Below are 12,981 nucleotides of genomic sequence, written 5' to 3'. Positions count from 1 at the left end.
TCACTGAGCCTGCATATTTTGTACTTGTTGTCGTCGGCAGAGACAGAAATTAAATTCATCGGCAATTCCTGTCGTAGATAATCACTAGCAGTCGCCTTTTAACCCCCTTAAACACAAAGTTCATATACGAAACCTTTAAAAATTCAGTTCCTACCTCAAAGAAAACGTATCATTTATACAGATTACATATTTTTTTAAAAAAACTCCTCCTTTATTCTGAGACACAATTTGTGGACAAAATCCAGTCAATAATTTTAAAGCAGGTAGTATATTTCGTATATTTTAACAGTCAAAGGGATTAAAGAAATTAGAATCCTCAATTATCACCTTCGTAGAACAGAATCCGTATTCCCGAAACACTCGATTCTAAGGAGCTTCACTGATCATATTCCACTTCCGGGCAATGGTCGTAGAATGGCATGGAATTTGCTTATCAACGTGGTAAATATCTTTGTTGCTATTTTCATGGTATTAGATTAAAGTCCCATCTTCTGCAAAGATGACTGAGTAATATTTCTGACTTTTCACCCAGTATATAGAAAGGGGACTGTGTTCTACGAGACTATACGTCACAACAAAAAATAAGTGTTTTACTTCGATAAATCTTTCTAAAATACGAAACAAAGAAAAAGTTTATGATGCCATGAAAATAAACAAAATGTAAGCAGGTAAAAACCCAATAGAATGGGTGGGCTTTCAGTTTCAAGCTCATGCCCCTTTAAACCCGGAGTCCGGCTATTCAATTCTGTCTTTCGGCAAATTTTCGCTTTACTGACTGAGCAGATTTCCCTGCTAATTTCTATAGACTTTCTTAGGTCTTGCGGAACGAAGCAGAGGCGGATAATGTTGCAGCCTTCGTGCTAACACAAACTAAGGGACACAAAAGCTAGTCTGTAGTGGAATGAATGACTTTATTAACAAGTTGTTCTGTTCTGTACATTTTCTAGGCATATTTCTGGTGAAAGCGCGTTGTTTCTCACTTTTGTTTATCACGTACTCCGTGACCTTCGTCTCCTGTAATTCCCCAGTTTTCAGAAAAGAAAAATTACATTCATATTAATTAATACGACAAACATACGAATGGCTTCTGCGTATAGTAGGACGAAGACGTTGTTTTTACGAACACGACAATGTTTCATAATGGATGTTTGAACCTGAAAACACCCTTGAAAAAACAAAAAGTTTTTTTTTTTTTGCCAAGGATATTAGAAGTTGAAGAATTCCGTCTTCTGGGTTGTTGCGCTGTGTAGTCTGGTCGATGTTTACCAACGTTTCAGAGGTCATACTGCCTCCGTCATCAGGGCGATGAGTATGAAGATTTCTGTCTTCTGGGTTGTTGCGCTGTGTAGTGTGGTCGATGTTAACCAACGTTTCAGAGGTCATACTGCCTCCATCATCAGGGCGATGAATATGAAGATTTCTGTCTTCTGGGTTGTTGCGCTGTGTAGTCTGGTCGATGTTAACCAACGTTTCAGAGGTCATACTGCCTCCATCATCAGGGCGATGAAGATTTCTGTCTTCTGGGTTGTTGCGCTGTGTAGTCTGGTCGATGTTTACCAACGTTTCAGAGGTCATACTGCCTCCGTCATCAGGGCGATGAGACTGAAGATTTCTGCCTTCTGGGTTGTTGCGCTGTGTAGTCTGGTCGATGTTAACCAACGTTTCAGAGGTCATACTGCCTCCGTCATCAGAGTATGAAGATTTCTGCCTTCTGGGTTGTTGCGCTGTGTAGTCTGGTCGATGTTAACCAACGTTTCAGAGGTCATACTGCCTCCGTCATCAGGGCGTTGTCATCGGAGGCAGTATGACCTCTGAAACGTTGGTAAACATCGACCAGACTACACAGCGCAACAACCCAGAAGACAGAAATCTTCATACTCACCGCTGTGAAAACCTCAAATCCTACATATTAGAAGTTCCTTATTCAGAGTGAGACGAAATGGGATATGCACGTGGATATGAAAAGACGAAATAAATAGACACACTGATGGGGATAACAGTCAAATAGATCTAAAAATAAATGGGGTATGAGGATGTGAAATGGATTCAATTGTCTCGAGAGATATGGTCCACAGGAGTGCTATTGTGAGCCGGTAAAGATCCTTCGAGGTTCTTAGACCAGACGAGCGACTATCAGCCTGTCACGCCGTGTAGCCTGGTAGAAGTTGACCGACGTTTCAGAGGTCCTTGCTGCCACCATCATCAGGGCGACAACCCACAAGACAGTCATCTTAAGACTGGCCGCCATGAAAATCTCAAATCCTACTTAATGGATTTAGTTAATATATGCAAAGGAGTCTTGGCCGATTAACGGCGTGCGTATGGAATAAACCTGATACCGTAACTAACACGACCGATCGCCCAACAAGACTTCATTGCTTCGAGTAGCCATAAAAAGTACAAACATCTTATTTAATGTCTCCAATGATTAAAATTAGTTTAATTAACAGTACATTTATATGTCCGAAATAAGGGATGAATGAATGTCGGAAGAATAAACATAAACATAAATACATAGCTCATAGAAACGTTAAGACGCAGATAAAGTATTTGGAAATTCTGTGGACTTCAAAACAGGGACGTGCTAGAAATCGATGCTTTGTTCTGTTTTTATTATTTTGACAAGAGTATCCCTGAAACAGCTAATGAATAGAAATTCTGTTTATGTGGGAAGTCCCAGTGTCCTATCTGTTGACTGCCGCACGTAATGACCACTGCTTGGTCTGAAGACAACTTTCTTTTGTTTGCTGATAACACGGTAACCTTTTGTGTGACTTTTATCAAACTCTCTTCTGTATGTATCTTTCCTGAATGGCTCCAAAATCCCAATACAAGGCAAATGACCTGTATTGTAGAACATTACCTGAGATGGCCCAAGGATTGTCTTGCGTACCTTATCTATACATGATCATAACCTGATTTCAGCAACCAACTTGGTATAGTTTTCTGTCACTAACTGGATGACAGTCTTCCGTAGTTTTCCAGCGTTTAGAAATTCTAATTATGCTCACAGAAAGAAAATTAATAAGCCAAGATATGAATCTCATTTGTGTATATCAGGATTAAACAATTGTTTTAATGGCTCAGAAATTTTTATTTTATAATCTTTTAAACTTGACAATACCACACATTTTTCTGTGGCCACCACATTCCAAAATTTTAATTAATAAACACAGTTTGCAACATTCTGAAAATTATAATTTTAACTCGTTTCATATTTGGTGCGAAAAACTTAGTGTCTCAATTTGGAGGGAAAACATTGTTTGAAGGTGTTTGAAAACAGGGTCTTGACGACAATATTCCGAAATAGCGAACAGGAAGAGGTGGGAGATGGAGAAAACTGCATTACCAAGGAATTTCGTCAGAAATGTGTAATCAAATCAAGGAGGAAGGGAAGGGCGGACTATGTAGTAGCCGTGGGGAAAACCATACCAAGTTTCAGTTGGAAAACCTGAAGGAGAGAGACCTAGGCATAGATGGGAGGATATTTAAAACAAACGTTACACGATATGAAAATCTGGGTTGGATTTGTGTGTCCCAAGTAAGGTAGCATTAGCGATGTCTTGCGAACACAGCAATGAACCTTAGAATATCGTAAAAAGCGAAGAATTTATTTTCTAAGCGACTGTTGGCGTCTCGAGAGGACTCTGCTTCATAAAATTAAAGTTAACCAGGTTCAGGGCCGTAATATTGACCTCAAAGCCCGCTGTGACAAATTGCGCTCATGTTTTTTTAAAATCAACCAGCCAGTGAACTGATCACGTCAGACAAAACTTGCGAACACGTTAATATGTGAAAGGTAGGATTTAGGCAAACCGGTGTACTGAACGGTCAATATAAACTCCCAGTCAAATTGGACATCTCACACACACAAGGAAATACGAAGTCTAAACATCTTGTTTATCAATTCTTTACAGAAAAAAATAACAGCTATCGATAAACCTGGGTAAATACATTTTTAAGCTTCTAATCAGTGCAGTAAAAATGGGAAAATATATTCCGTTATGTTGGTGATTTTGAACACTACTGGATTTTCTCGGTATTCCGTCATTTAATATCGATTTTTAAAAGTTTTTATGTCTGTCATGTTCGTAGACCCGTTGATAACATTCGTAACACAGCGCAAAAATTTATTAAAAATATAAAGTAGGTAATAATAATAATAATAATAATAATAGCAATAATATGTGTAAGGTAAAATCTAAAGTAATTCCGGCAATTATATCAATAGATAGGAGCAACTGGAAATGTCTCCAAGTCACTCAAAAAATATTTGGCCAACATCCCGGGCGAAAACGACATTTGGAAACTTCAAAAAACCGCCATTCTAGAAACATCATACATCATTCGAAAGACGCTCATGTAAAATATATAATAATGCCTCGCGCGAAATCTATTTAATGCATGTAACACGTATTAAAAAAATAAAATGTATTTCAGAAACAGCTGTTGCACTATGTATCTCAGGGACAAGGTGTGTCTCAAGTACATAGATGTAAATAACCTGTGAAATGATGAATAGACGGAATAATAATATATCGACAGAATGCTACATCCTTTACGACCATACAACAAATTAAGAAAATAAAACTATTATAGTTTTACCCAGGAAATAGCATTACAGAATATATATAAAATATATAACACTGGGTAAATGAAGCATTCTGGTCTCTGCGTCAGATGAATTCTAGTATGTCATATTAGTAATATCATATGAATAGCTAAACGGTCCAGAAAGAACTATTTAAAATCTCACTGCGTACAGATCAGAAAATGAATGTTAGAAAATATTTAATAACATTTAACTTTTAAGCAAGTCTTAAAAATTTTCTTCACAATCCAAAACGTGTTTAAATAATAACAAAGCACATATCAGTTGTACATAATTTATCAATCACGGAGTCACTACAGAATGCGAGACCAAACTAAATAGTTATAGTAAATAATGTAACATTCCAATACGGTTACCAGGTTTAACTGTTGCTATAATCGACGTATCCTTATGTTTACAACCAGAAAGTATTTTCACGAATAAGTTATAATATCTGGAACAACATTAATGTGGTCTGTAACTGAAGATGGTTATCTTCTGGTAATCACTCCTATGATGGAGACAACAAGGACCTCTGAAACGTCGGTAAACTTGTACTACTACACGGTGCTACAACCCAGAAGAGAGTCTTCATACCCACTGCCTCGAAAACCTTCAGCTCACTGGACCCAATGTCCAATCACAATGCTCTCCATGATTTAGAAACATACCAAATATCAATTATTCCTTCTGCAAATACAAAATTTTAAGCAAATGACGAAAATATTCGCTTTCTTTCCAAAAATTGAGTAATACTGCACGAAGTAAAGTACATGAACTTTATGTGACTAAAAATTTAGACCGGCAACGAATAAATTATTCTCACTCAACTTTAAAGCAATGATTTACTAACCTATGCATTCCTTTTGGCAAGGTAATATCCCACGTTTCAGCAACAGCTCCGTCGTTCACAAACCGAGCAAATAAAGCCGCGCCTAATGTACAAATATGTCACTCAAACATGGCTGACACAACGTATTCCATTATTTGGCGGACCAACCCTAACGGTCGAACTGTTCCAACACAACTGATCTGCATGCGTTTCTACCTAAGACATGCTAACGATAGGTTACTTGCTATTGGTCATCGTACAGTCAACACGTGTTCATAGCTAGGGCCAAACAAAGACTATTTTAAGCTTCGAATGAATCTAGTCGTTTACCGGAGGAGAGATTTGCCACGTAAAAGGACGAAAGTTGTTTCTATTTATTCTCGAAGTAATAATAATTAGAGTTTGCAGCTGTTATGTAAACGACATGCAGGGCCAGCAACCTTCTTTCATGATACAAAAATATAAATTTGTTATTTTATGGATTGTGATGTCATCTAGGTGGTTACAAAAGTTTCGGAGGAACTCATCGCGACCATCTACAGGGTAATGTGACTTATACCCTCAACAGAGGCGATACATTCTTTTGTGGTTCTCAGATGATGACACTGAAGATGGAACTGGAAGTAAGGCCGGCGCACTCTACATCGAAGCGAACGGAACTAGGATAAATAATTCACGATCTTATTTTCTGAAATATTTTTCAACAGAACATTCAATTCAGATCTGCTCCAAAATTAAAAACATTCTCCATTTTACAAACACCAACATCACGTCCACCCCCCGGACGGCTGCTGATGTGCGGTGTCGACCAGCGGCACCTTCGAAGTTAAGCAGTGGACGGTCACAGAATGGAGTGAATTTCAGTTTATTCAGACAATTATTAATAAAAATAAAACGAATTCTTTGCAGTTCATGGATCGAGAAATCTAAAGTGACAGAATTATCTTTCGTAACAGAGGCCCCATTCATTAAACATTTGATGTCGAAGCTCGTCTAAATATCGCTGGAAAAATTCAGTCCGTACCGCACAGAAAACACTACACTTCACCATTACAAAGATCAATGGATTATACACCTGAAGATGGTTCATTGAAAACCGAAACATGTCGTGAAAAAGATGATGCTCTAATGTAAATCGAACATTTCGATAGAGAGCATCATTTTAATATATTTTAAATATTTAAATGTTAACTGTAATATTTTAATATTTAATAATAATATTTTATTGTGATTGGACTGATAAAATTGAACAAGTATATATTCAACACAATATGACGCAACATTATGATCTCAAAGATCAAGATTGCTGAAAGGTCTAAATGATGTTTTAGGGAAGACATTCTGTATTTTGTGAAATTCTGAGTGTATTTAACTGAAATGAGAAGAGTCTTTAGATGGTATGAAAAACTGGGGCACAGTCTGAAGAAGGATTTTTCATTGAAATAAAGAATTGTAAAATCAAAATATACTGACCCAGGAGTTAACAGGTACAGAATGTTTAGTAACGAACCATGTTACACAGACGAAATCCAAACCTGTTGTATTACAACCATGTTTCATAAAATGCAATGCTTCCGTTTTATGATCATGTTTGACAGACAGACTGATTTTTTTCTCCTCTCATCCATGTTTCAAAGAGACCAATTCTCCATTTTAACAACTACAGAGTCAATTCTACCCTTTCAATAACCAAGTTCCAAAGAGGCATTAATCAATTCACCATTTTGATGACAATTTACAAACACTCAATTTATTCCTGTGATAAACATATTTCACAGATGCAATCCAATCCCGTCATTTTAACAATCACATTTCAAAGACAATGACCAGTTCTCCATTTTGATTCATGTTACACATACAGCATCAATTGTCCTGTTTAAGAACCAAATTTCAGAGGCAGGATCCAATTCTGTCCTTTAAACAACCATGTTTCACAGAGAAGAAAACAACTATCCCCCTTTAAGAGACTTCTTTCAAAAACCTAACCTAACATCCATTTCACTTCTAGGTTAAAAACTGAAACATGTCATTACATAAATTAATCAGACAAGAGTAAAATAACATTAACTGACTTTGGCTGGTGACTAGTTCTGTCCTCACACAGTTTCAAGACAATGTCAGCATTTGATTTCCTTCAGCAGTTCATCTGTTGCAATCTCTTCATCTGCTTGTGAAACACTCTTCCCATCAGTATTGTTGTTGATGGCAAATTTATTTTCCTGTTGTATTGTTTTGTTGCGTAGGTGAAGATATAAAAGACATAGCATGACTATGATGATGATGGCTGCCAATATGATACCAATTAAATACCAGGTCTTGCGGACTTTAGCTTCCTGGGCTTTGGCTGCAGCGCGGGACTTACAAGTGTCATATATCTCCTCAGCCTCAGTCATGTTTCCGCAGTGTGAAAAGTCTGGGGACAAACAGTACAAATAGGTCTAAATTAACTCCTCAATATATAAGAAAGGAAAGGTGAACTCCGATTTGGAGTAAACATTTTCCGAACGCTTTTTTAGAATTCTGCAACAGACAGGACAATGGGAATTCACATTAATGTAAATTTTCTATATAATGTACAGAAATAGTTAATGGTGTTGAAGTTTCTTTGATATCTATAAAATTGACAGAACTTAACCAGACAAAATCTAATCACACTGACAAAACAGACTTTGTACCTTATGAGCAAGGATAGGACTCTGCCAATTTTATTACTGACATCGAGCCAGAATGTAGGAAGAGGGGCTTCTCTCCAATAACATGCTTTTAATGTAGAATGTCATGACAAAACATTACAGTTTCTTTAACACTGACCTCCAAAACTAGAAAAAATAAGATTTGGGTGGATGGAAGGGACAATATCAAGTGAAAATTCAGTAACAGGGTTCTGAAGATGGAATTCTCGACCTTCAGAACCCAAAAATGAAACAAATGATAATATATAACAGTGCAAATTATATCTCCCAAAGAGTTGACAGTTTATAAGTTAACTGGTGCTCAGCACTAGTTTAGCGATGAATCCACCACTACGTAAGAAGTCTGCTTGCTCTACAGAGCTCAGAAGAAAGACAAAGTGGACATCATGTGAATAGTCTTACCATATTTGTCTGATTCGCAGTTTAATTTGTAGCCTCTCTGTAAAATTATATTTTTGTTTCTAATCCAAGAGTCCAGCAAATAGCAGTCACATCCACTTTCACCACGTTCAGACAATCGTGAGTTTCCACTGAGATCTAGCCAGTGAAGTTTACACATAGGTGCCAGCTGCTGAGGTAATATCCTCTTCACGTCATTTCCAGATACATTGAGCTCCGAGAGATTGGGGAGCATCTTCAGAGGAGGAAGTTCTTTCAGATAACAATTAGCTAGGGTCAGTGACTCCAGACTCTCACTGACAGGAGCACCTACAAAACCACCTTCATTAATCAATCGGTTGCCATCCAAAAATATCTTCCGGATCTTTGGTAGCCGAAGAACTCCAGAAGGAATGCTGTACAATACATTATGTGACAGACGGATGACTTCTAGGTCTTGCAAAGGGTCAAATGTTTCATTCTCTACATAGGAGATCTTGTTATCATCCAAGTAGAGATACTTAATGTCTGTATAGCGAGCGAACGAGTCCTTATACAGATCTCGTATCTTGTTGTCAGTTGCTTGCAGAATCTAAAAATATAAAGGTGAATACAAATTTACAAATTTATGCCATTATTGATCATAATATATTTCTGCCAAGTATTTCATATCTGCCCTATTCCAGCAATCATTCCATGTAACATTTAAACCACAAAGTTTTTCATTATGTAAAACAACATAATTTTTCTTTGGTCCAAATTTTCCTGAGCACTTTGCCTTCTGTCACTTGTCTTGAGAGTAAGAGGCCACATTTCACACCCACTAACTAACTAACTAACTAGATGGCTTACCGAACCCGAATGTTCATCCCCGAATTAGCAAAAGCCCTCCACCATACCCTGTTCTAAGCCAGAAAAATCCAGTGGCTTTCAACTCCTATCTCCCATAGATCCTGCCTGAGATTATCCTCCCATCTACGTCTAGGTCTCCCCAGCGGTCTCTTCCCTTCAGGTTTCCCAACCAGTACCCAGTGCACACCTTTTGTGCCATCCATGCGCACTACATTCCCGGCCCATCTCAATCTTCTCGACTTAATCACCCTCACAATACTGGGGGAGCAGTACAGATTTTTAAGCTCGTCATTGTGCAGTTTTCTCCACGCCCCATCGTCTTCCCTCTTAGGCCCAAATATCCTCCTCAACACCCGATTCTCAAACACCTGCAATCTGTGTTCCTCCCTCTGAGTGAGAGACCATGTTTCGCACCCATACAAAACAACAGGCAAGATTATTGTTTTGTATACTTTAATTTTCAGGTTCTTAGAAATCAAACGGGAAAACAAAATATCTTGGACTGAGAAGTAGCAAGCATTTCCGGAATTTAGTCTCCTCCTAACTTCCTCACGAGTGTCATTTTGATTTGTTATTGTTGTTCCCAGATATTTGAACTTTGTAACCCTTTCAAATTTCTTATTAGCCACCCTAAGATAATTTGGCCCGCCTGTCTTCTGATGACGAGATACTAACATGTACTTAGCTTTTTCTGAATTTACTTCTAGCCCCACTTGTCTACTAGCCTCTAGTAAAACTTCTGCGTTCCTCCTTATTGTATTCATATCGTCCCCCAATAAATTAACATCATCAGCAAATGCCAATAGCTGAACGGTCCCATTCAATTGCAAATCCTCCTGCCTACCTTGGACCTTCCTGATGGCGTATTCTAGCGCAAAGTTAAAGAGCAAGGGAGACAAAGCATCTCCTTGTTTTAGACCGTTCTTGATAAGAAATGTCTCAGATACATATTTACCTACTCGAATTTTGCTGCAGGTTTCATTTAAGCACATTTTTATTAGACTCACTAGCTTCTTTGTTATACCAAATTCAATAAGAATATTATATAACACTTTTCTCTTCACAGAGTCATAGGCTTTTTTGAAATCTATAAATAACTGATGTACAGTCCCACTGAGAGCCGGGATAGCTCAGTCAGTATAGTGACTAGCTACGGGCTGGACGACCGGGGTTCGATCCCCGACGGGGGCAGAGGATTTTTCCTCTAGCCTTTGCGTCCAGACCGGCTCTGGGGCCCACCCAGCCTCCTATACAATGGGTACCGGAGTCCTTTCCCGGGGGTAAAGCCGGCCGGGGCGTGATGCTGACCACTCAACCCCATCTAGTGCCGAGGTCAAGGAAGAGAGGAGCTATACCTCCTCTCCCCCAAGCGCCTACATGGCGTATAGTGGGACAAACTTTACTTTTTTACAGTCCCACTGACCTCCCACCTTTTCTCTAGTATCTGACGAATGCAAAAGATCTGATCAATCGTTGATCTGTTACGTCTGAACCCACACTGATGATCCCCAATAATTTCATTCGCATATGGGATTAATCTTGCCAATGGTAGAATTTTGTATGAGGTTCACAGCAAGAGAAATTCCTCAGTAATTACCACACTCAGTCTTGTCCCCCTTCTTATGAATAGGAATAATTATGGATTCCTTCCATCGTTGTGGCATCTCTTCCTTATCCCAAATTAACTGTATAAGCTTATGGATCCTCATTTGCAACCCTTTGCCACCTGCTTTAATTAATTCTGACTGGAATCTGATCAATACCTGGAGATTTATAACTTTTCAACTTCATCTAAACTAGGTTCTGGCACCAACAGTTCAGCTGTATGCATTTTAATCTGTCTAATATCACCAGTCTCATGAACATTTAAGAGCTCGCTAAAGAAATTTTTCCACCTATTCACAATTTTTATTGCATCTGCAAGCAAATTGCCACTATCATCCTTTACCAAATTGGTCTGGGGTTGATATCCTTTCTAAATGCCTCTGTACAGGTCTCTGATGTTTTTTTTTATTATTATTCGTCTCAAGTTCAGCAATTTTGCCCTTCAGGTATTCCCTTTTCTTAGTCCTAAAGGTTCTACTAGCCTCACGTCTCACGTTACGTAGATTATCCGCATTTGTTTTGTTTGGGTTCTGCAACCATTGAAATTTTGTTTGCTTCCTTCGATCTATTAATTTGGAACATTCCTAATCAAACCAAAGTTTATTTTGCTTTCTCCTGTAGTATCCTACTTTCTCTTTTGCTGAAATTTTGATGCAGTTTCTGACATTTTCCCACTCCCTGTTGATGTCCACACTTTCATTACCTTCATTTGTCTCTAAAATTTGAAACCTATTCGAAATTTCAACTTGATATTGTTCCTTCTCCTGTCCCTCACTTATTTGTTTCAAATCAAATCTTTCTGTGTCGAAATTTTGTTTAGTTCGTCAACTTACTGAAAGCCGCTCCCTCACTTTCGCTACCATCAGATAATGATCAGTGTTACAGTCTGTTTCTCTGAAAGACCTCACATCAATTACATTTGTCTGCCTTCTATTATCTACTAACACATGATCTATTTCATTGTGTGTGCTCCCATCTGAAGTGTCCAAGTGTGTTTAAGAATACCACGATGTGGAAATTTTGTACTTTTTACAATTAAATCTTTTGACGTAGCGAAGGTCACTGCTCTAACACCGTTATCATTACTAAGTTCATGGAGACTCTCGCTGCCTATTGTGGGTTTGAAGATATCCTCCCTCCCAATTTTTGCATTGAAATCTCCTAGCAGAATTTTCATGTGATACTTGCCAAATGTATCAAATACTGATTCCAATTCATAAGAACATGACTCTTTTAACTAATTATTTGTAAGGTTAGATTTTGCCAGCATGTGTCCAGCTTTGATGTTAGTGATGCTGAATTTTTATTTTCTAATTCCACAGAATTGGTTAGATTTGTAGCCCAGTTTAAACTTACTTAGTCTGTTCAAGGATGATGCAATGGGAAATTCTGCACGTTATGAGGGAGATGAGAAATACAGTAAAAAATGTTGGTTGGAAAGCCCGAAGAGAAGGAATTGTTCAGAAGACCTTGGTGTACAAGAAAGAATAATATTAAAATGGATAAGAGCGATTTCAGTGTGGGAATTGGATTGATGTGGCTCATTGTATGAATCAGGAGTAGGCTCTTGTGGATATCTTTCAGATTCCATACAAGGTGAGTATTTCTTGACTAGATTGCTAGGTAGTGACTAGAAATTAGAGGGGGACTGTGCTCCATGGAGTTAGACAGACAGCAAGTAGGAGGTTAGGAGACAAGTTGTTGAGTTTTGCATGTGATGGGTATTCAGTGTTTGTTTGTGAGAAACGGTCCCCACAACACTCAAATGAAGTTTGGCTTAAAAGGAGAAACACACCTCAATGTTAGTCCTGAGGTCTTGGGGTATTGAAGAGAGGTCGAGATTGTAGCAGTCGGCTGCCATCATGCCATGATCCCTCAGATAGAAGCATCTCTTCTGGCTCTCCCTCGAGTTGAAATTACTAGGTTCCACGAAGAATGATGCAGTTTGGGCTATTTCGAACAGCACCAAGAAAGGGAGAAGAATGAACGCTGTCTGCAAAAACATCTCCTCCTGGAAAGAAATATGACCT

The 12,981-nt window shown here is 38.3% G+C and overlaps 2 protein-coding genes across 4 annotated transcripts in view; both read right to left on the bottom strand.

Annotated features, from left to right (window-relative positions):
* Positions 1-5,679, bottom strand: part of LOC110827957 (leucine-rich repeat transmembrane protein FLRT1) — a 38,843-nt gene extending 33,164 nt beyond the window's left edge. For 2 of the 3 annotated variants that reach the window (XM_087360962.1, XM_087360949.1), the window contains exon 1: positions 5,445-5,636. The gene's annotated coding sequence lies outside the window, so the exon portion shown is untranslated. Of the gene's footprint in view, positions 1-5,444 lie in introns of all 3 variants that reach the window. The other variant, XM_087360983.1, reaches the window with a different exon arrangement.
* Positions 5,680-6,272: 593 nt separating this feature from the next.
* LOC147874883 (uncharacterized) overlaps positions 6,273-12,981 on the bottom strand; it is a 71,048-nt gene continuing 64,339 nt past the window's right edge. The window contains exons 2-4 of the mRNA XM_087360989.1: positions 12,747-12,962; positions 8,519-9,086; positions 6,273-7,836 (exon numbers count right to left, since the gene is read on the bottom strand). Coding sequence (XP_087217115.1) covers positions 7,541-7,836; positions 8,519-9,086; positions 12,747-12,956 — 1,074 coding nt within the window. The 5' untranslated portion in view covers positions 12,957-12,962 and the 3' untranslated portion in view covers positions 6,273-7,540. The remainder of the gene's footprint in view (positions 7,837-8,518; positions 9,087-12,746; positions 12,963-12,981) is intronic.

Source organism: Zootermopsis nevadensis, unplaced genomic scaffold (genome assembly GCF_977971745.1).
Source record: "Zootermopsis nevadensis isolate Lab colony 2312 unplaced genomic scaffold, Znev_1.0 Znev_ptg000003l, whole genome shotgun sequence".
NCBI classification, from domain to species: domain Eukaryota; kingdom Metazoa; phylum Arthropoda; class Insecta; order Blattodea; family Termopsidae; genus Zootermopsis; species Zootermopsis nevadensis.
The sequence above is the reverse complement of the archived record's forward strand: the minus strand, read 5'-3'. Positions and strand labels throughout refer to the sequence as shown.